The sequence below is a fragment of the Tiliqua scincoides genome, chromosome 1 (assembly GCF_035046505.1).
Source record: "Tiliqua scincoides isolate rTilSci1 chromosome 1, rTilSci1.hap2, whole genome shotgun sequence".
Taxonomy (NCBI): domain Eukaryota; kingdom Metazoa; phylum Chordata; class Lepidosauria; order Squamata; family Scincidae; genus Tiliqua; species Tiliqua scincoides.
The window spans coordinates 22,922,691-22,942,643 of NC_089821.1; the positions used below are offsets into that span (position 1 = coordinate 22,922,691).

At 46.2% G+C, this 19,953-nt stretch overlaps 3 protein-coding genes across 9 annotated transcripts in view; 2 read left to right on the top strand and 1 right to left on the bottom strand.

The window, feature by feature from the left end:
- Window positions 1-70: 70 nt before the first annotated feature.
- On the top strand, window positions 71-14,415 carry KBTBD4 (kelch repeat and BTB domain containing 4). 2 transcript variants are annotated; one of them, XM_066633032.1, is made up of 4 exons: window positions 71-220; window positions 2,889-3,530; window positions 10,937-11,043; window positions 12,411-14,415. In XM_066633032.1, exons 1-4 carry the CDS (start codon window positions 202-204, stop codon window positions 13,269-13,271), a joined length of 1,629 nt encoding a protein of 542 aa, XP_066489129.1. In that variant the 5' UTR covers window positions 71-201; the 3' UTR covers window positions 13,272-14,415. The 2 variants fall into 2 exon arrangements, with proteins under 2 accessions (XP_066489129.1, XP_066489130.1); XM_066633033.1 differs by lacking the exon at window positions 71-220 and adding an exon at window positions 234-468.
- On the bottom strand, window positions 12,371-19,547 carry PTPMT1 (protein tyrosine phosphatase mitochondrial 1). Its single transcript, XM_066633044.1, has 4 exons — window positions 19,180-19,547; window positions 16,333-16,413; window positions 15,715-15,906; window positions 12,371-14,468 (listed from the first exon to the last, which is right to left on the bottom strand). Exons 1-4 carry the CDS (start codon window positions 19,351-19,353, stop codon window positions 14,259-14,261), a joined length of 657 nt encoding a protein of 218 aa, XP_066489141.1. The 5' UTR covers window positions 19,354-19,547; the 3' UTR covers window positions 12,371-14,258.
- CELF1 (CUGBP Elav-like family member 1) overlaps window positions 19,513-19,953 on the top strand; it is a 62,278-nt gene continuing 61,837 nt past the window's right edge. For 4 of the 6 annotated variants that reach the window (XM_066633034.1, XM_066633036.1, XM_066633037.1 and 1 more), the window contains exon 1: window positions 19,624-19,704. The gene's annotated coding sequence lies outside the window, so the exon portion shown is untranslated. Of the gene's footprint in view, window positions 19,705-19,953 lie in introns of all 6 variants that reach the window. The other 2 variants (XM_066633042.1, XM_066633035.1) reach the window with 2 other exon arrangements.

Below are 19,953 nucleotides of genomic sequence, written 5' to 3' on the forward strand. Positions count from 1 at the left end.
CGCCTGCTATTGGCTGACGGCGGCGGAAACAACGTCACTGCCGCCAGCCGTAGGGAAGCAACGAGCCGGAAGTGAGGAGCGTGCGGAGAGCCGTTGGTCGACCGGGGCGGCTTCCGGGGCACCTCACTGGTCGGGGTCGGAAGTGCAGCTCCTACTGGGTGCGCCTGAGGGGCTCCTGGCTGCAGAGGCCGCGGCGACGCCATGAAGGGAGGAGCCGCACGTAAGAGCCTCCGCGCCCCGACGTCTCCTGCCCCCTGCGTGCCGAAGGCTCGTCCTCCACCCGGCCTGGCCGGTTGGCAGGCCGGCCGACGGCGGGGACGAGGCCGCTCCGCCGCCCTCAGGACGGCGCCTGGTAGCTGAGGTCGCCCCGTCCACTCCCGCCCGGGGAGGCACCACTGGCTGTGGTGGCACTGCCCTCCGAGTAGACCTGCATAAGACAGGCTGCACCCCGTCCACACTTACCTGGGAGTAAGTCCCATTGACTGTACTGGGACTGACTTCTGAGTAGACATGCCTAGATTGGGCTCTGAGGCTGCAACCTTAGCCACACTTACCTGAGAGTAAGCCCCATTGGCTATAATGACACCTACTTTTGAGTAAACCTGCATAGGATTGTGCTCTTAAGTCACACTCTTGGGTGTGTCTGCTTGGGAGTAAACCCCACTGAGGTTCCAAATAAACATACATAGGATTGTGTCCCTGCTCAACTCCATGGCTTCAGAGGGCCAAAAGACAGTTGTGTTTCTTTTCAGTGGCATTGATGGCCCATTGAGAGTTTAAGCTCCACTGTTTATATGGGAAAAGAGCTGCATCAGGGAACCACTGATCCTGATCACTATTGCATTCTGACTGCTTCACAATATGAAGAGTGATGTCCCAAATTTATGCGTGTCTGCTTGGAAGTAAATAGCATTGACTAGAATGAGGCTTACTTCCAGGTAAGCATGGATAGGATTGCAACCTAACAGACATTAACAATGATGTCGAAACCCTCAGGCAGTCATTTTGCCTCTTTTTGATCTGCCCAGTATTCTGCAGTCTCCTTATCTCTTCCTGCTTCTTCTAGACACTTCTCCTGTTGGGGAGCCACTTGAAGCCCTACAAGAGGCAAAGTGCATTGTAAAATATGTTGTGTGTCTACAATCCGGTGTGGAAGGGATTGTCACTCCCGGATTGGCCTTTTCAGCCACACTAGACGCTGTGCCAGAACCACCTTTCAGAGCGCGATACCATAGTCTTTCGAGACTGAAGGTTGCCAATACAATATACTACGTGGCAGGCACCTGCCAGCCAATGACAACCTCTTCTTCATGTTTCCACAATTTTTATGCGTGTTCCAGAATGCACTTTTGTCTGCCTCCAGTGATTATGCATATGTCTCACATTCACAGTAAAAACAGGACACGAAACCAATGCTTAAAACCTAAATGCTCTGATAAGTAGTTAAGTCATTGGGCTTAAGGCTGCAATTCTATACAACAATGATCTTCAACCTGTGGGTCCTGACCCCTAGGGGGTTGCAAAGCCCCATTTGGAGGGTCACGGCAACCTTTCAAAACCTGCCTCTTACAAGAACAACAATGGCTCAAGTTTCACTTAGTTAAACAATTATCCATATCTAACAGGGCAGAAGGTGGGTGGATCAGGTCCTGGGGGGGCAGGAGCGACAGTGGGTCCTCAATAACTAAATAACTTTAGTTATTGGGCTCCTGGCATGAAAAAAGTTGAAGACCACTGTTATACAGTATACACTTTCCTAGGAGTAAGTTCCATTGAACACAATGGAAATTACTTCTTACACATGCCTAGGATTGTACTGTAAGTGTAGTTTATTATTCATTAGATTGTGGTTGTTGTATTTGAAGCCTCTTGGTGATGCTGTTCTCTGTACTGAGTATTTTGATGACACAGCGTTTTTGAGATTCAGTATATGCTGGGAATCCAACAACAAGCTGCTTTGAGTACCCATTTGGGAGAAAAGCAGGGCATAAATTGAATGAATAAATAAAAACATACACAGATACTTCTTGGCATTCTTAGAAATTTTGTACAGAACCCTTCAATTAAGGTTATTCTCTATTTCTCTATTACCGGATTTCCTTTGCCTCACATTGGGATATACAGTGGTGCCTCGCATAACGAATGCCCTGGGCAGCGAAAAACTCGCATAACGAAAGACTTTTTCAATTGAGTTTGGTAACTCGCATAACGAAAATTTCTGGCCGTGCTTCGCATAATGAAAAATTTTTTAGGTCCGTGCTTCGCATAACGAAAACTTTTTAGGTCCGTGCTTCACTTAACGAATTTTTTAAAAATTAAAAATTTTGTGTATGCTTCAAATTTTAGAAATCCTCTGTACAGTATGTATGCCTTTAAAGAGCACGTAATAAACGCTTTGTAAACCAAATTTGACTTTGTTTTGACCTTTTTTGCCCATAGGAATGCATTAATTAGATTTCAGTGCATTCCTATGGGAAAACGTGATTCGCGCAACGAAAATTTCGCATAACGAAAGGATTCGCGGAACGGATTAATTTCGTTATGCGAGGCACCACTGTATTTCTTGTACTTATACTGTCCTGCAATCAGTGACTACCCCAATAGAGAACTGATCTTCTGAGGTCCTACAAACATGATGCAATATGTCACATACTGTGTAAGGATACTGACTTGGTGGTGTATTACCGGATGCAAGAGACTGACAAGAGGCCAGTAACTCTTGTCAGGATGGTCTAGACATAGTTATTTGACTGTTTTTAAATGGTACGATTCAGGTACACATCCTTTTCAAGATAGAACTATATAAGCCTCCACCATGTTTGCTTTAGCTGAAATATAATACAGCACAAATATGTGTTAAAGAATCTCCCATGTCTGTTGTGTTTCAGATTACTGGAGGTCAGATCTAAGCAACAACATGGACTCATTGGAGGAGACTGGAGGTTCCTCGACAGAGGAAACTGGAAATTCCTCATCAGAGAACTACTTTGTGAATTACACTTTCACTGACCGTTCTCACTCAGGCCGTGTGGCCCAAGGAATTATGAAATTGTGCCTGGAGGATGAGCTCTTCGCTGATGTCACCATCTCTGTAGAAGGCAAAGAATTCCAACTGCACCGGCTAGTCCTCTCTGCACAGAGCTGCTTTTTTCGTTCTATGTTCACTTCTAATCTAAAAGAAGCACATAATCGAGTAATTGAGTTACAAGATGTTAGCGAGAGTGTCTTTCAGCTTCTGGTGGACTATATTTATCATGGAACTGTAAAACTGAGAGCAGAAGATTTGCAAGAGACATATGAGGTGGCAGATATGTATCAACTAACTGCCCTCTTTGAGGAGTGCTCCCGTTTCTTGGCTCGAACTGTGCAAGTGCGGAACTGTTTGCAGATTATGTGGTTGGCTGATCAGCATAGTGACATTGAGCTCTACACAGCTGCCAAGCATTGTGCCAAGTCATATTTATCACAGCTGCAGGAAACAGAAGAGTTTCTGCACCTTCCTCTCCGTCTCATGACAGATATTCTTTCAGGTAGGTAGAATGGCCACTGAGACCAGCCATAGGTATGGCTCTATTGAAAACATAAGACCGGGATGGATATCTGAGAGACCTAGTGGAGATTTTAAAAACTACTTTTTTAGGAATGTGCAGTACATTAAAAAACACATTTAGGCTGTAATCCTATACACACTGTTCTGGAAGTAAGCCCCGGTGAACAGAATGGGGCTTACCATACTTCTGAGAGTCTGTCTATAGGTTTGCTCTGGTAGACATTCTTAGAGTGGAGATTATTTTTGAAAATCAGGGTGGCCTAGAAACAATCTACAAGAATTGGATATGAAGTTTTTCATTAGAGATAAAGCAACACTTTTGAGATACCCAGGTATAATTCAGGTTGCTCTGGAAGGTAACACTTTCTTTGGATTTTAATGGACAGAATTATGATTTGGGGCTTCTCAGATCTTATACTTGTTCTAGTTGGGTACAAAAGCTCAGCTGATGAGCAAGGACTTATTCTATGACTGTATTCAGTCATTCCAATGTTGCTAAGTTCGTATACCCAAAGTATGAGAACTGTTGGTTAATACTGTATATCATTTCTAAGGCAGCAATAGTTCTAAAACAAGATACTTTGTTCATAATGAGAGTCTGAACACATCACTAAGGAAATAATTATTTGATCAAATGTAATGATACAATTACTCATAGTTCTTACTGGAGGAGAGATGTCTCCTTCCCATTGTGTGTGCATTACTCCAAGGAGGAAATCTGGGGAGAAGGTAGTTGTACTCCTAGTTGCATGAAGGCAAGGCAGCCATTCCCCTATTCAGTCCAATTTAAGCTGAAACCATCTTCTAAGACAGGGGTGTGCAAACATTTTGGAACCAGGAGGCCACATCATCCCTGACCAGGGCGGGGGGAAAAATTAATTTACATTTCATATTTACATAAATGAATATATTAGAGGCAGAACTTATATGAATGAATGAATTTTCCTGGGCTTATTTATAATGCCCATGCGAACTATAATATAGGCATGTAGAACCACATGAGAACTATGAACTGTTTGCCACACACCTCTTGCACAGTGAAAACATAGATTAAGCCAGAAACACGTGGAGACATAAGTTGTTCAATGGCAGTGGGGGGGGGGGTAAAATAACACCCAAGGAAAAGCAGAAAATGTATAAAGGCCTTGCTCTAACTCAGGGGTGCCCAAACCCCGGCCCGGGGGCCACTTGCAGCCCTCGAGGCCTCTCAATGCGGCCCTCAGGGAGCCCCCAGTCTCCAATGAGCCTCTGGCCCTCTGGAGATTTGTTGAAGCCCACACTGGCCCAACGCAACTTCTCTCAGCATGAGGGCAACTGTCTGACCTCTCGTGTGAGCTGTGGGATGAGAGCTCCCTCCACTGCTTGCTGTTTCGCATCTGTGATGCAGCAGCGGCAGCAAAGGAAAGGCTAGCCTTGCTTTGTGCAAGGCCTTTTATCGGCCTTGAGCTATTGCAAGACCTTTATTCATTCATATAAGTTCATCTTTAATATATTCATTTATGTAAACTTATGTAAATTTATTCAAATTTAAAATGTAAATTGATTCTTTTTTTACCCTGGCCCCCGACACAGTGTCAGAGAGCTGATGTGGCCCTCCTGCCAAAAACTTTGGACACCCCTGCTCTAACTCAACCCACAGCTCGTATCTGGTAGTTGTGACCCGCAGTCACAGGCAGCATGGGCTCCAACAATTTTCAGTGGGCCAGAGGCTCATTGGAGACTACGGGCTCCTTGCAGGCCAAACTGGGTGATCCTGAGGGCCACAAATGGCCCCCCAGCCAGAGTTTCCCTGTCCCTGCTTGGAAAGGTTAGCCAAGCATGTAACTTGCCTGAGCATTACCTAGTGCTGCGGTTTTCAAACTCTCAGGGAGTTTGAAAACTGCAGTAAGTCCTTGCAGGGGAGGGGGGGAGGCAGCGGGGGGTGGGGTGAAGGCTGCAACACGATCCCCAGGAATGTGTCGCTAAGGGGGACTGCAAGGACTGTAATGCACTCACCAGTCCCTGCAGCAGCATCTGAAGACTCCCTAGGCGTCAAAAATTGGAGTGATCACAGTCTGCCTCCACGAAACCAGAAGTGAAGCACGATCACTCCCCTTTCACTTTTGGAGGGCTGGGGAGCCCTGCAGACGCTCGCGCAGAGCTCCCCACACCCCGGGAAGGCTGCTGCAGGGACTGGTGAATACATCCCAGTTCCTGCAGCCCCCCCTTGCTGCCCCCACCCCTTAAGGGGGCAGAGGCCAAGGCCTTCAGGCACGATGCCCCAGTTTGAAAACCACTGACCTAGTGAAATGCACTGCAGAACTAAAGGCTTGTATGGCTAGGGGGTACTCATACTAGCAAGAGAAATTGTAGAAATGAGGTGGGAAGGATGGGATTGTAGAGTAGGAGTAGATTGAGGAGGCTAGGTGGGCAAGCAGGGATTGGGGTGATCATCTGTTGATCTCACAAGACTGAAATAGATTTAAGGGGAAAAGGTTGAGTTTAAGGATGTAGAATATGTCCTGTAATGAAAATGACTGCAAGGATAATGATAAGGTATGTGATATGTTTTAAAATTCTATTTTTTGTTTTATCACATGATAATAAGATTTATTTTGTAATAAAATCCTGAAAAAATCTGAAGTAGACAAATGATATATGCAGAATTTAACTCAGTTTGAGCACCTCAAGTTAGGGGAAACCCTGAAAAATTGTGCTATAGCGAGCATTTAACTACTGAATTATGTCTAAGATTTATTTGTTGCTCAGCCTACTGGCCTACTTTCAAAATCCTATTAACTTCTGCTGGTTTCTTCAGTCACTGATCTTATTACTAGTAATGGGATCCACCACAAACAGAACAAGCTCTTCACATAAGGAAAAGCCAGCTGTTGTGTGGGCATGAAAGATAGGTGCTTTAGTTGTATCAGCCAACTGGACTAAAAATCCTAAATTAAAACAATTGTGTCTTAACGTTCCTGCTTTGAAACATATCAGGATTTAGAAACTTGTTGCCACCAAAAGTAGATCTGTAGTATTGATCAGTGGCGTACCTGTGGGTGGGGCCCACGGGTGCATGTGCTCCCAGGTGGCACGGCTGGGAGTAGCACCACGCCCCCAGCTGGACTGCCCGCGCCCACTGCCTCCCTGTCCAGCAGCCTTCTGAGGGCTGGAGAGGCCACAAGTGGCCTTCTCAGGCCTCCAGAAGGCTTTAAATAATTAGTTCAGGTTTTCTCTTTTTTCAGTTTTTTTCAGTTTTGTTTTAATGATGGTTAGGTGGGATTCATGGAATGTGAGATACATTAATGTCAGGCACTGGTGATATCAAGAATCAATTATTGTAACATACTCTATGTAGGGCTGCCCTTGAGGACTGTCTGAAAACTGTAGTTAGTACAGTATGCAGTGGCTCATATGGTCATGGGATTATGGCACTTTGACTCTGTTAAGTCACTTCTCCTGCAGCTAGACTGACTGCTGGTTCATTTCTGAGCACAATTCAGAGTGCTGGTTTTGATCTTTAAACGCCTTCACAGCTTGGGCCCAGGGATCGAAATAACTGCCTCCACTGTGTAACACCCCATCCCCTGACATCAGCTAGGGGAACCCACCTGCATATGCCACCACTGATTGGAGCTAGATTGGTGGCAATTGGGGGGGGGGGTGTTCTCTGTGGCAGCATCACAACTTTGGAACTTCCTCCCAACAGAGCATTAAGAACTGCCTCCTCCCTGATGACCTTCCAATAGGGACTGAAGACTTTTCTGTTTAAGTTGACCTTCTCCCTCTCATGGTTCCCCCCAATAAATGGTTTTCTCCTTTTTATTTCACTCTATTTTTATATGTGCTGTATTTTGTTTTTGTATCTTTTTTACTGAATTTATTGTATTTTATTTACTGTATTTTATCTGTTGAAATTGTATTTTATTGGTTGTAAGCTACCTTAGGTGTCTTTTTTTATTTTTTTATATAATGCTTTATTTATTTATTACAGATACAGGTAAGGAAAATTGGATAGACTTAGGGCTAGGACTACATAGGTTACACACGAGGGTGGTGGCCATCGATTACAACAAACATTAATCCAAACGAAATTAATAATCAATACAAAAATTATCATATTCTTTAACCCAACTGGTTAATACTTTAACATTCCATATTTTTCCTCTAACCTTATCTATCCCATCATAAAAAAAAAACACTTCAAACTTTTACTTATACACTCTTCTTACCACTAAACTAGTCTCTAAAATAAAATCTTTTTTATCTGATTCTTAATTTCTAATATGACATCTAAAAAAGAAGTCTCCGATTACCATGGTATTACCTCCTTCAATATCTCTTATAACATGTTATACATCATTTTCCATAACTATCCAATCAAAAAAGGCTTCAAATTTTTACTTATGGACTCTTCTTACCACTAAACTAACCTCTAAAATACAATCTCTTATCTGATTCTTAATTTCTAATATCACATCTAAAAACAAATATCTCCAATTACAATAATATTATACTTCGCTTATCCACCACATATTTATTAACCCAAAATACAGGTTTAATATTTTCTCCAAAATAAATTGACATCTATAATTTATTTTATTTACCTTCGGGGGTGGAGCTAACTTTCGGGGGCGGAGCTAACTTTCAGCGAAGTTGCAGTGAACTTTGGGGGTTCCCGAAGAGACTTCGAAATAGTTATGTTTTCATGTGCCTAAACAACTAAGGCACGCTTCGGTGCCAGGAAGACGGTACGAAGAGCTGAGAGCTTGAACAGGGGGTCCTTAGAAACAGGCAATTTCAAGGATTTCTCTCTGTTTTGCTCTGTGCTGAAGCATATCTATCCCGGGCGACATCTTTGAGAAGCTCGGAGAGCTGAAAACCCGTCCTCCCACGGCCTAGATACAACAACATTGCAGCGAAAAAAGCTATTAAGAGTGAGTGAACTTGGCTCGTTAAATAAGTAATCTTCAACGAAGGAAATAAAGTCTGCCTTCATTTTCCCAGCAAAAAGCCTTTATTTAAGCCTGGACACTGCTGGTTTCGGTTTCTCAGCAAGAGGCTTCAATTTTTTTTGTCCTTTGGTTATTTAAAGGCATACTAACCTAATTTGACTGTGGATTTGATTGACTTTTTTTGGATATAAAAATTTGGAAAGTAGCCCTAGATACAAAATTAGAAAGTAGCCCTGCAGGAAGTGGCTCGAGTTGGTGTTGATAAAAATGGCTTTTGAAAATCTAAAAGATGATCATGAAAGCCAGGCCTTGTTGGTGGACTTTCTGATGGATTTTAGAAGAGAAATGGAGCAACAAGTCAGAGAACTCTCTGAACAAATTGGGCAAATAAGCTCCTCCCTTGTAAACTCGCGGGAACAGATTATAAACAATAGAGAAGAAAAAAGAATGGATCAGATGTCAGGTGAAGTTAAAGAAGTGGAGTATTTTGAAATGGGACACGAGATGGAAGAAGCAATTGTTATAATAACTGGGAATCTTAAGGAAGAAAAAAGACGAAATGTTCAGAGAGCAAGCTGTCTCAAGAAGAGGAAGAATTTATGGATTGAATTCAAGAATAACAGAATGAAAAAGAAGAAAGAAAAACAGAGGGGGGGACTTAAGAAGAAAAAGAAGAAGTGGAAGAACCAGTAGGAGGACTAAGAGGGAACACCAATAAGATAGAGTACAAAGTAAACAATAAGAAGAAGGGCGAAATGGTTGAATAATAAATAGAATTTTTTTTTGAACATATTAAATTAAAATAGATGTAAATGAAAATTTGAAATATAAATATTGTGGAAATTAAGTGGTATTAAGATAAATATTTTATTAATTAGATTAAACTAAAGTGGATGAAAAGGGAATTTGGAATATAAGTATTGTGAAAATTAAAGTGGTAAATATATGAAATAAATTAGATGGAATTGTAATTTTGGAATATAAGTATTGTGTAAAATATAGTGGTATTAAGACAAATAAAAGGGTTATTTTATAAAAAAAAAGGTGTCTTTTTTTTAGAGCAGGGGTCTCCAAACCTTTTGTTGCAAGGGCTGTGTTGTCCATCTGACACCATGTCAAGGGCCGGAAAATAAATTGGAGATGGAAGAGGGGGAATGGATTTTGAAAAATCCCTCCTCTTTCCAGCTCCACTTCTGAGCATAGTCTGAAACTTACTCGGCTTTTCCGCCCCTCCCTCCCACTCACACACACACCTTTCAAGTGCTTTCAGTCACTTGCTTCCTCCCCCCTCCCACCATGGAAAGACAGCAAAGGAACCATGTACCCAGCAGCTGCTGCAGCTGTTTTTCTTTTCCTCACTTTTGAGCTTGAAGACACCCAGCGCTCCAGGAACTAGGAAGCCTCCTCTCCAGTCAATTCCTCCTCCTTCCAACTCCACTCCTGAGCATAGTCTGAACACCAGTTGGCTTCCCTTCCCACCCCAAACACACACATGCACCCTCCAAGTGCCTTCACTCACTTGCTTCCCTCCCTAATAAGATAGCAAAGGAACCAAGTGCTCAGCATCTACTGCAACAGTTCCCCCCTTTTCCTGAGCTTGAAGTTGCCCAGCACTCCAGGAGCCAGCAAGCCTCCTCTCCACCTGGTCCCTCCCCCTCCAATTCCACTCCCTCAAGCAGTGCTGCTGTTTTGTTTTCTTACCTGGAGTTGGAAGTCTCCCAGCGAGCCTCATCTCCAGCAGGCTGACCAGCCCCATTTGAGGCCTGTGCCAGCTGCCAATGCCCCACCCCCTGTGGCTGCCACCTCACTCTTGGCTCCCACAAGAGCAAGGGCCAGTGTGAGCCTGGCAGCCTGTTCTCAGCCACCCTGGGCGCATGCTCCTTGTGCTGTAGCAAGGCCCTGGCCCATGCTGTGGGATCCACTGTGGGCAACTCATCATCCATATGGCAGGGCAACTTGCGGGCCAGATAAAATCATCCCATAGGCTGTTTTAGAGGAAAGGTGGCATATAAATATTTTTAATAAGTATCTTCTGCAGTAGTAGTTTTCAAATTTTTCTTTAGATTTCAGAGGACACAAAAGAAATGCAATGCTCTCTAAGATTAACTCATTTCTGCCCAGCCGACAGGTGTACACATTTGACCCCTGTTGCATATATGCAACGTTGGGCAGAAATGGCTTAACTAAAGTAAAATTAATAGCTATAACTACAGGAAGAGAGTGGTCTGATTCCGTAGATATTGTTGGGGACACATAACCCATAAACTCATTGAATGATCACATTCTTGCAGTTTCTGTGCTTGTAAGTAGAATAGCATTGATAACATGCAAGGGCATTTATTGTTTAACAAGGTAAGACTGATATATGCTGGGAAGACAACCTGGAGGAAGTGCTTGCTTCTTCATTTGTGCCATGATATATTTCACAATATTTGTGTCTGCAATCATACAGATGGGGTTCCAGGTTCTCAGAATCCAACAGCTGCCATAGAAACCTGGATCAGCTTTAATAAAGAAGAACGTGCAGGTTTCTCAGAAATACTGCGATCAAGTTTAAAGGTATATTGTTAAATATTTGGTGTTCTGTTCCCCTGTGATCAGTGCAGAATTGTTGTCATGACTGAAAATGTCAGCTACCCTTGAAGCTTGATTAGTCACCTAGTAGTGCAATTAGTATAATACAGCACTTCACAAAGTGTGGGTTGTGACCCACTGGTGGGTCACAAGCCCAAGTACAGTGGGTCATGATCTAGACCAGGGGTCTCCAAACTTTTTGGCCAGAGGGCCACATCAAATATCTGGTGTTGAGGGCTGGAAAAAAATTTAAATATAAAATTTAAATAAATAGAGATGGAACTTAGATGAGTGAATAAATGAATGGGCTCATTCATTCAACCTCTCTGGCCCTCAGAACACCCTCCAGACACAACCAGAGCATAGCTTGGTCATGTACAGTGGAGTGGGACAGAAGCTTTCAAGGGACAAGAGGCTGGCTGTGGGCCGGATAGAGGCTTGTAGCAGGCCGCATCTGGCCCCCGGGGCTGGGGTTTGGAGACCCCTGATCTAGACTCTCCCACTCACGCTTGTGTTGGTTCAGCTCCAAATAGGAGCTAAGTCCCAGTACTTAACAGACCTTCAGGCCTCTCCTGGCCTGGCAACCCACTCTACAGGCCTCAGAATAGCCCTCAGAAGCCTCTGCAAGCTGCTTCCGAAAACCAGAAGTGGCTTATGAAGACTTCTGAGACCTGTAGAGGCATGTAGACTGGGTCACTAGGCTGGGAGAGGCCTCCAGCACCATCAGGAGTGTCACAAACCACTAGAGGGTCAAGGCACTGCAAAGTTTGGGAAGTCCTGGTATAGTGTGAAATACACAATACTAGGAAGTCAATTTTAAAAGTGCTACCTTTGTATTTCCACAACTAGACCTGTTCCCTAAGGGTTTAGGCAGTTTTTCATCTTTATTGGTGCTTGGTGTCATTGAAAATTTCATTCCCAGCTTATGGAAAAGTAAATGGCCTAATTTCTCACTATTGACTAAGGCAGCTACTTTCAACCACTGTGCTGTGGCACATTGGTGTGCCGCGAATGGTCTCCAAGTGTGCTGCGGGAGTTTGGGGGAGGGTCATTATTAGTAGGGCCAATGGGGGTGTGAGCCCCCCACCAGCAGCATGGTGTGCCTTGTCAATTGTCAAAAAACTGGTAGTGTGCCTTGACAAGTTTAGCACCTTGTCAGTGTGCCATGAGATGAAAAAGGTTGAAAATCACTGAACTAAGGGGTGAGGGATTGTTTAATACAAAGCAGATGCTTACTTAAGTTATAAAATCCCAGACTTAGTGTCCTTTAGGTTTGTTGGTGGGGTATTGCAATGATTTGTTTGCTATTGGCTTTCAATGCAAGGCTGGTTAAAGTTCCTTTTATTCCTTAGGAAATTGGAGAAAACGTTCACATCTACTTGATCGGAAAGGAATCATCGCGTACACATTCTCTTGCTGTCTCCCTGCACTGTGCTGATGACAACTCTATCAGTGTCAGTGGTCAGAACAGCTTGTGTCACCAAATCACTGCAGCCTGCAAGCATGGCAGTGACCTATACGTTGTCGGAGGATCCATTCCACGACGCATGTGGAAATGTAACACCACCACAATAGACTGGGAATGGTGTGCTCCCCTGCCCCGTGACAGGCTCCAACACACACTGGTTTCTGTGCCCAGCAAGGACGCAATCTATTCCCTAGGGGGAAAGACACTGCAGGACATTCTCTCTAATGCTGTCCTATACTACAGAGTAAGAGATAATGTATGGACAGAGACTAGTCAGCTGGAAGTAGCAATGTCTGGGGCTACAGGTGTAAATCTCAATGGTGTCATTTATTTGTTTGGGGGGGAGGAGAATGACCTTGACTTCTTTACAAAGCCCTCTCGGCTTATCCAGTGTTATGACACTAACACAGAGAAGTGCCACGTGAAACCTTACGTACTACCTTTTGCAGGGCGCATGCACGCTGCTGTGCACAAGGACCTGGTGTTCATAGTAGCTGAGGGGGGTTCATTATTGTGCTATAACCCTCTGCTGGATAGCTTTACCCGGCTTTGTCTGCCAGATGCCTGGAGTTCAGTACCATCCCTTTGGAAGATTGCTAGTTGCAATGGTAACATCTATATCTTCCGGGATCGCTACAAAAAAGGAGATGCCAACACCTTCAAACTCAATCCTGCCACTTCTGTAGTAACTGTCACTAGTGGCCTCAAAGTGCTACTTACAAATTTGCAGTTTGTGTTGGCTTGATGAAGAAAACATCATTTCCAGGACAATGGAGACATTCCATTAAGCAGTTCAGAGATGCCTAGTCCCCATAGCTCCAGCTCCCACAGGTAGATCACAGTACTTTTAGACAGCTCCCTCCCTCTTCCTCACATGCAGCAGCAACATCCTGGTTGCACACCAGCTCTCACTAGTATTTAATTGATGCAGCTCATGTCCTGTCTGGGTAGCTGCTATCACTGTGGTTCCCTGCTGGTCAACTCCTTGTGTTCCAGTGGTACCTCCCCTGGCCTGCTAAGAGGCTTCTTAGGCCTAGACCCTTTATCACCAGCAAAACCTATACAAAGTAGCTGAACTCTACAGTCTTCTAAAGTTCTCATGTTGTAGGCTGAATGGATTTAACTTTCCATCAAGATACAATATAAACATTCCTCAAAGATGGCAACTGCCCAACAAATGATTTCTTTTGAAGATTCCTTCCCCAATTAGAGCTAAAGAAGATAGTGCTTGCTTTATATAGAGATACTGAATATGATTACATTTTGCAGGTGACTTGATTGTATTAGGAAAAAAGGAGACTGCTATTCCTCACTGTATTGTCACTTAGCAGGAAAACCAATGCTCCCTTTGATGCCTGTGTGCCAATGTTAGGTCCCTTGCCCAGATAGTGGAAGGCTCGTCCTTCTACTGTGACAAAAGAATAGGAAAAAAGAGCATGTTAATGCGGGGAAAACTACTTGCTGATGCTGTGAGCCTTTGGGGGCAAGTCAAAATAAAGGCCTTCACTGGGACAATACTATGGCTTCATCGCTGCCTGGATCTGAGAGATAAGAACTGACAAAAGTAGTCCATAGATGTACTCGAAGGGAGCAAGACATAGCAACACAGATTCAGAACATAACAGAAGCAAAATATGTTTACCTATCACTAGTAAGGTCATTATTAGTACTTTTTTATAGCAGGAAGCTTTTTATGGATAGCCAAAACAAATTGTTTCTACACAACAATACATTAGGAACCAGGTGCTTTCGGAATATGGTCCCGGATGTCCTTTGGTGGCTTTTGCTCTGTGTGCTGAGTCTCCACTGACTTTTGCTGTGTTTCAACAGTTATACTCCTATGAAAGTCCTCGAGTATCTGTATCTGTTTCTGACGAATGATGATATAAGGGCGGATCTTAACAATAGCTTCTATTGCTTCTTGCGGTGTCCATTGGCGCAGCTACAAAGGTTAAAAGAAAACTATACATGAAAAATATCTGCTGAGATAGGCACTAGCAAGCTGAAGGAATATACAGTTGGGGGAAAGTTCCTCCATAATGCTGTCATTTCAGTGAATCTCAATTGTTTCTTGCCATCTGTGATAGTCTCTCAACTGAAATCTGCCTTGATCTGATCTAAACAGCTGTTAAACTTAATCATTTCTCTTTTACTCGTACAAGTGGATGGATGGCATCTGCACTGCTTTCCATTCACTTCTTAAAGCAATACAGAATTGCTTAGGCTGGACTGAAGGTTTGGGGCAAATCCTTCCCCCCCCCCATGACCGATGCTTACCGATGTTCCAGCATACTGCAGGATTTCATGTCCCCAGACTGGGATGATGTGATGCTCCAGGCAGTCGCGTCTGCCCAGAAATCTGAGCATAATCTCCGCTGGGGCATTGCACCATAGATGCAACTGGCCAGAGTGTCACATTGTCCCAATCTAGGAACCTGATGTCCCATGGCACGCCAGAACAGTAAGCGTCAGTCATGCTGGGGAAGGCATTCCCAGCAAGCAGTGGTCTCCAATTTGGAGACAGCTGGCTTAGAGCCCAATCCTATAGGGGACATGATGGCTCAGTGCTGGCACACACTGTTGCAAACGTGCTGTAAGGCATGCCTTCGACAGTCAGAGCTGGCCCAGTGCTGGAGCTTGCCCAGCACGAGCCCACACTGGATCAGTGCCAGTCAGAGGCCAGCTGGACACCACTCAGCGCTCGGTGCCAGCACTGGGCAGTGGTACAGTATGGCAGGAGAGGGAGCAGGGTGGGAGAGGGGCAAGAACAGCAGAGCTCAGATCCAAAGCCCCGTGTTGGGCCTCCCAGCCCAACAGGGAGCTATTTTACTCTATGCCAGCTAAACAGCTGGCACAAAATCAAATAGCCCCATTGCAGGGCTCCTTCCCTTACCCAGGGGACCTCTGAAGAGATGTTGGGAGCCACTGGCAGCTGACTGGTGTCCACTGGATGCAGTGGCAGCCATTTCAGCGCTGCTGCAGCCCTAGGCACCCGGCAACTCAGGATTGGGCTGTTAAGAATATGTTCGCCAAACATCACAAAACGATAAGTGTATACTAAACAGAACTAGGTCTGTACAGTGTAGTTTTTTAGGCCCAGTGTTGGGGAGAAAAATGTCTTCATTTCTTATACTACTTCTAGTGAAATCTATCCACCACCTCTTTTTCTACCTACATGCTCTCCTTACCTGAATTAAATATGCAGCAACCATGGTGGCACTGCGGAAGCGGCCAGCTTTGCAATGCACATAAACACTGTTTCCACTGTCGCGATGCTTCAGTACAAATTTGACCCCTTCGTGCAGATTTTCCAGTGAGGGGATTCCTGTCAGGTCCACAGTGCTAAGACGCAGCTGTTCTACACCCATGGCCTCCCACTCCTGCAATTAGCACAGAAAACACAAAGAACCATTAATTATATGGTGGAGAACGAAAATAGTATTGGATAGATGAAGAGATCTGAAAAAATGTAGCTGAAAGAGACAGTTGCTAATTTCAAATAATATATTAAAAGAAAAAAGGAATGAAGAAGAAACAAGGCTGGAGGCAAAACTTGTAACAGGTGGTAGGATAAGGACAGACAAAGACAATTGTCAATCTTGCACATGCTTAGTAAGGCAGTGAGAATTACTTTTGAATCAACACGTACCAATTGAGCTCACAATTCTGATTCAACTACATAGTATCCTAACTTATGTTTCTTTTAAAACAGACATTCTATCCTTACAGATCCCCTTCCGCTCCTGAGCTGAAGTTGTATCCCTTCTTGTTTATGATAAACAGAGTGAGGTATGTAGTGGATTTACCTGGGGGGAATAGCACAGGAAGCGAGTCTCGTACTCTTCATTCATGGTGACCACTGCTCGCACATTCTCCTCTTCTACCAGCTGCAGGAAGAAAAGTCAACTCAGTATACATCTCATTTTATTTAACATCTAGAGCCCATCCTGTACCAATGACATACTCCAAGGTTCTGTCTAATTAAACACCAGCCATAAATATCTCTTTAAACTAGGCTTACAAGAGGCATAGAGAATGTGGGATGGGCAATCACTCCCTGATTTTATTTACACCATTGCTGTAAGCATACAAATGCTTCCATATAAAAATAAGCATTAAACATAGACTTGGCATTAGTTCTAAAGTCATGGACATTAGTGCTTCCAACTGCACCAGATTACAGAGAAATTGCCCCATTTCTGCTGTAACCTGGTTCTGGTGCACAGCAGTACTTTATTCCCACAGCAGTATAGTACTGTCATTGCAGTAGTTTGCAACATGCAATAGCCTCCACACTATTTGAACTAGGGATCCTAGGTCTTTGCCCTAGAATTGACATCAGTCTCACAACTCGGCCCAATGCCTTCCAACTTTCCAGCACCAATGTAGACACAAAGCAGTCCCAAGGTAAGGGAACAAACATTACCTTACCTTGAGTTGGCCTCAATGACTTCCCTTCTGCTGCAGGATACAGCCTGCACCCTGCTGGCACAGCTGCATCAGTGCTGGAAAGTTGGATAGGATTGGACCCCTCAGCCCTTTATCTGAAGCAGAGGACCCACATGGAAGACAATGGTCTTGAGCATCTTGATAGGAGATTGCAGAGCAGTGCTTTTCAATGTCTTTCCTCTGCCATACCATTTCACTTGGTCAACCTATTCAAAAGTACCACCCAAAGTAAATGGCAATGACATCATCACCAGTCACTTCTGGGCTGGGAGGCCAGATGTGATGTGACAAATGTCAGTAAGCGCGTAATCCTAACCCCTTAGATTAGTACTTTCCAGCACTGGCATAGTGGTGCCAATGGGACGTGTGCTGCACGTTGGGTGTCACTCACGGAGGCCTCCTCAAAGTAAAGGAATGTTTGTTCCCTTACCTCAGAGCTACATTGCCCTTGTGTCCATGCTGGAAAGCACGGACATAAGATTGCACTCTAAGAGGCTCAGGGCAGATGGGAGGGCTTTTTCAAGCACAGAAAAGCAAGCTTTGGGGGCCTGCCTTGGAGGTCCCACCTTTGGAGGTAGGAGCTGAGCCTCCTACTGCTGTTTGCTGTGTTGCATTCCTGATCTCACTGTGGGGTGGCAGGGGTCCAGCAAGTACCACCAGACACCATCTCAAGTACCCCACTGGTGGTACCTGTACCACTGATTGAGAAACATTGCTGCAGAGAATAGCCACTGCTAATTTCTACATTTCTGGGATCAGAAGTGTGTGTTCTACATCAGCTTCAGCATTTCACAAGTACACACCAACAGTTCCATTTCCAATCACCCACTGACTGAGATGAGGACCACCCTAACTTTACCAGCGTTCTCAGTCTCCCTGCTTATTTCAATGGCAGCTTGGCAGGCCAAAATTAAGCCAGTGAAGGTTTGCACATCATTGACTCAGGCCCAAATCCTAACCAACTTTCCCGCACTGAAACAGCTGTGCCAATGGGGCATGTGCTGCATCCTGTAGTTGGGTGGCAGTCATGGAGGCCTCCTCAAGGTAAGGGAATATTAGTTCCCTTACCTTAGACCTGGGTTGCTCTTAACTCTGTGCTGGAAAGTTGATTCCAACTGTGCCCACTGCAATCCTATCCACATTTCCTTGGAAGTAAGCACAATTGACTATAATGGGACTTACTCCTGAGTAGCACTTATCGGCTTGGGCTCTTGATTTCTTGGAGGCAGGCTACTGTTAAAGAAGTACCACTCAAGAAGTTTTTCCAAATTAGAAGTTACCACCTCCACGGTAATGTGGCCCACAAAACTGGAGACTGAGATCTCAATCCTGCGCAGGTGCACTCAGACATAAGTCTCATTATAGTCAAAAGGGCTAACTCTCAGGTGAGTGTGGATAGGACTGCAGCCTGAGAACCCAATCCTATGCATGTCTACTCAGAAGTCAGTCCCACTCTAGTCAACAGGACTTACTCCCAGATGAGTGGGGCTAGGACCACAGCCCGTGAGCCCAAGCAAGCCTGCTCAGAAGTCAGTCCCACTCTAGTCAATGGGACTTACTCCCAGGTAAATGGGGCTAGGACCACAGCCCGTGAGCCCAAGCAAGCCTCCTCAGAAGTCAGTCCCTCTCTAGTCAATGGGACTTACTCCCAGGTAAGTGGGGCTAGGACCACAGCCGGAGAGCCCAAGCAAGCCTGCTCAGAAGTCAGTCCCTCTCTAGTCAATGGGACTTACTCCCAGGTAAGTGGGGCTAGGACCACAGCCTGTGAGCCGAAGCAAGCCTGCTCAGATGTCAGTCCCACTCTAGTCAATGGGACTTACTCCCAGGTAAGTGGGGCTAGGACCACAGCCCGTGAGCCGAAGCAAGCCTGCTCAGAAGTCAGTCCCACTCTAGTCAATGGGACTTACTCCCAGGTAAGTGGGGCTAGGACCACAGCCCGAGAGCCCAAGCAAGCCTGCTCAGAAGTCAGTCCCACTCTAGTCAATGGGACTTACTCCCAGGTAAATGGGGCTAGGACCACAGCCCGTGAGCCGAAGCAAGCCTGCTCAGATGTCAGTCCCTCTCTAGTCAATGGGACTTGCTCCCAGGTGAGTGTGGACAGTCTGCAGCCTCGGAGCGTCACGGGGGCGAGGAGCGCCCCCTTAAGACAGCGGCGGGGCGGCCGAGGGGCGTCCACAGGGCGAGGCGCCCCCCGCCGGGCGTACCTGACGGCAGCGTCCCCGCAGAGGCAGCGCGCCCAGGAGCACGGCGCGGTCGATGCGGTGGAACCAGGGCCTTGGGGAGCCGAGGGGCAGCCGCTCGCGGGCCAGCGTGTACAGGAGGCTCGGGTAGAAGAGGAGCCGCGCGGCGCAGGAGCCCAGCGCGGCCGGGAGGGACATCCTGAGGGGCCGCAAGCGTTGGAGCGGCTCATTCCGCGCCGCCAGGAGGGGGCGGGGTCAGGCTGGCGGGCTGAGGGAGACGCCGCGTGCGCGCGCCTGCCGGAGCGGGGGGGCACGGAGGGCGGGCGCGCACCAGGGGGAGGGCGCGCGCTTTCTCCCCGCCACAAGCGCGCGCGCCTCCCTGCGCCTGCGATGGTCTCTCCCGGAAGCGCCGCCATCTTGCGAAACCGGCCTGAGGCAGAGGGAGCCGAGCGGATCCCCCCGGGGGCAGGCGAGCGAGGGCGGCGGCCGCCAGGAGGAGCCCGGCGAGGGCGGGGCGGGGCACGGCAGGGAGGGACCGCGCAGCCGACGGTGAGTGCGCCGAGCCCTCCGCCCAGCCGCAGCTGCGCCAGGCAGCCCCTCGGACGGGCCTCGCTGGGCTGCCTCTGCCCCGCGGCTGCCCGCCCCGCCCCGCCCCAACCGCTGCTTGTCTGCCTGGCGCTGTGCCTGAGGCGAGTGGGGGGGAGTGTCTCTCCAACGGCCACTGTGGGGGTGGGGGTAAGGCCACTGGGTAAGGAGCCCACTGGCTTGGGGTGGGGGGGGGTAATGTGTGGTGATGGG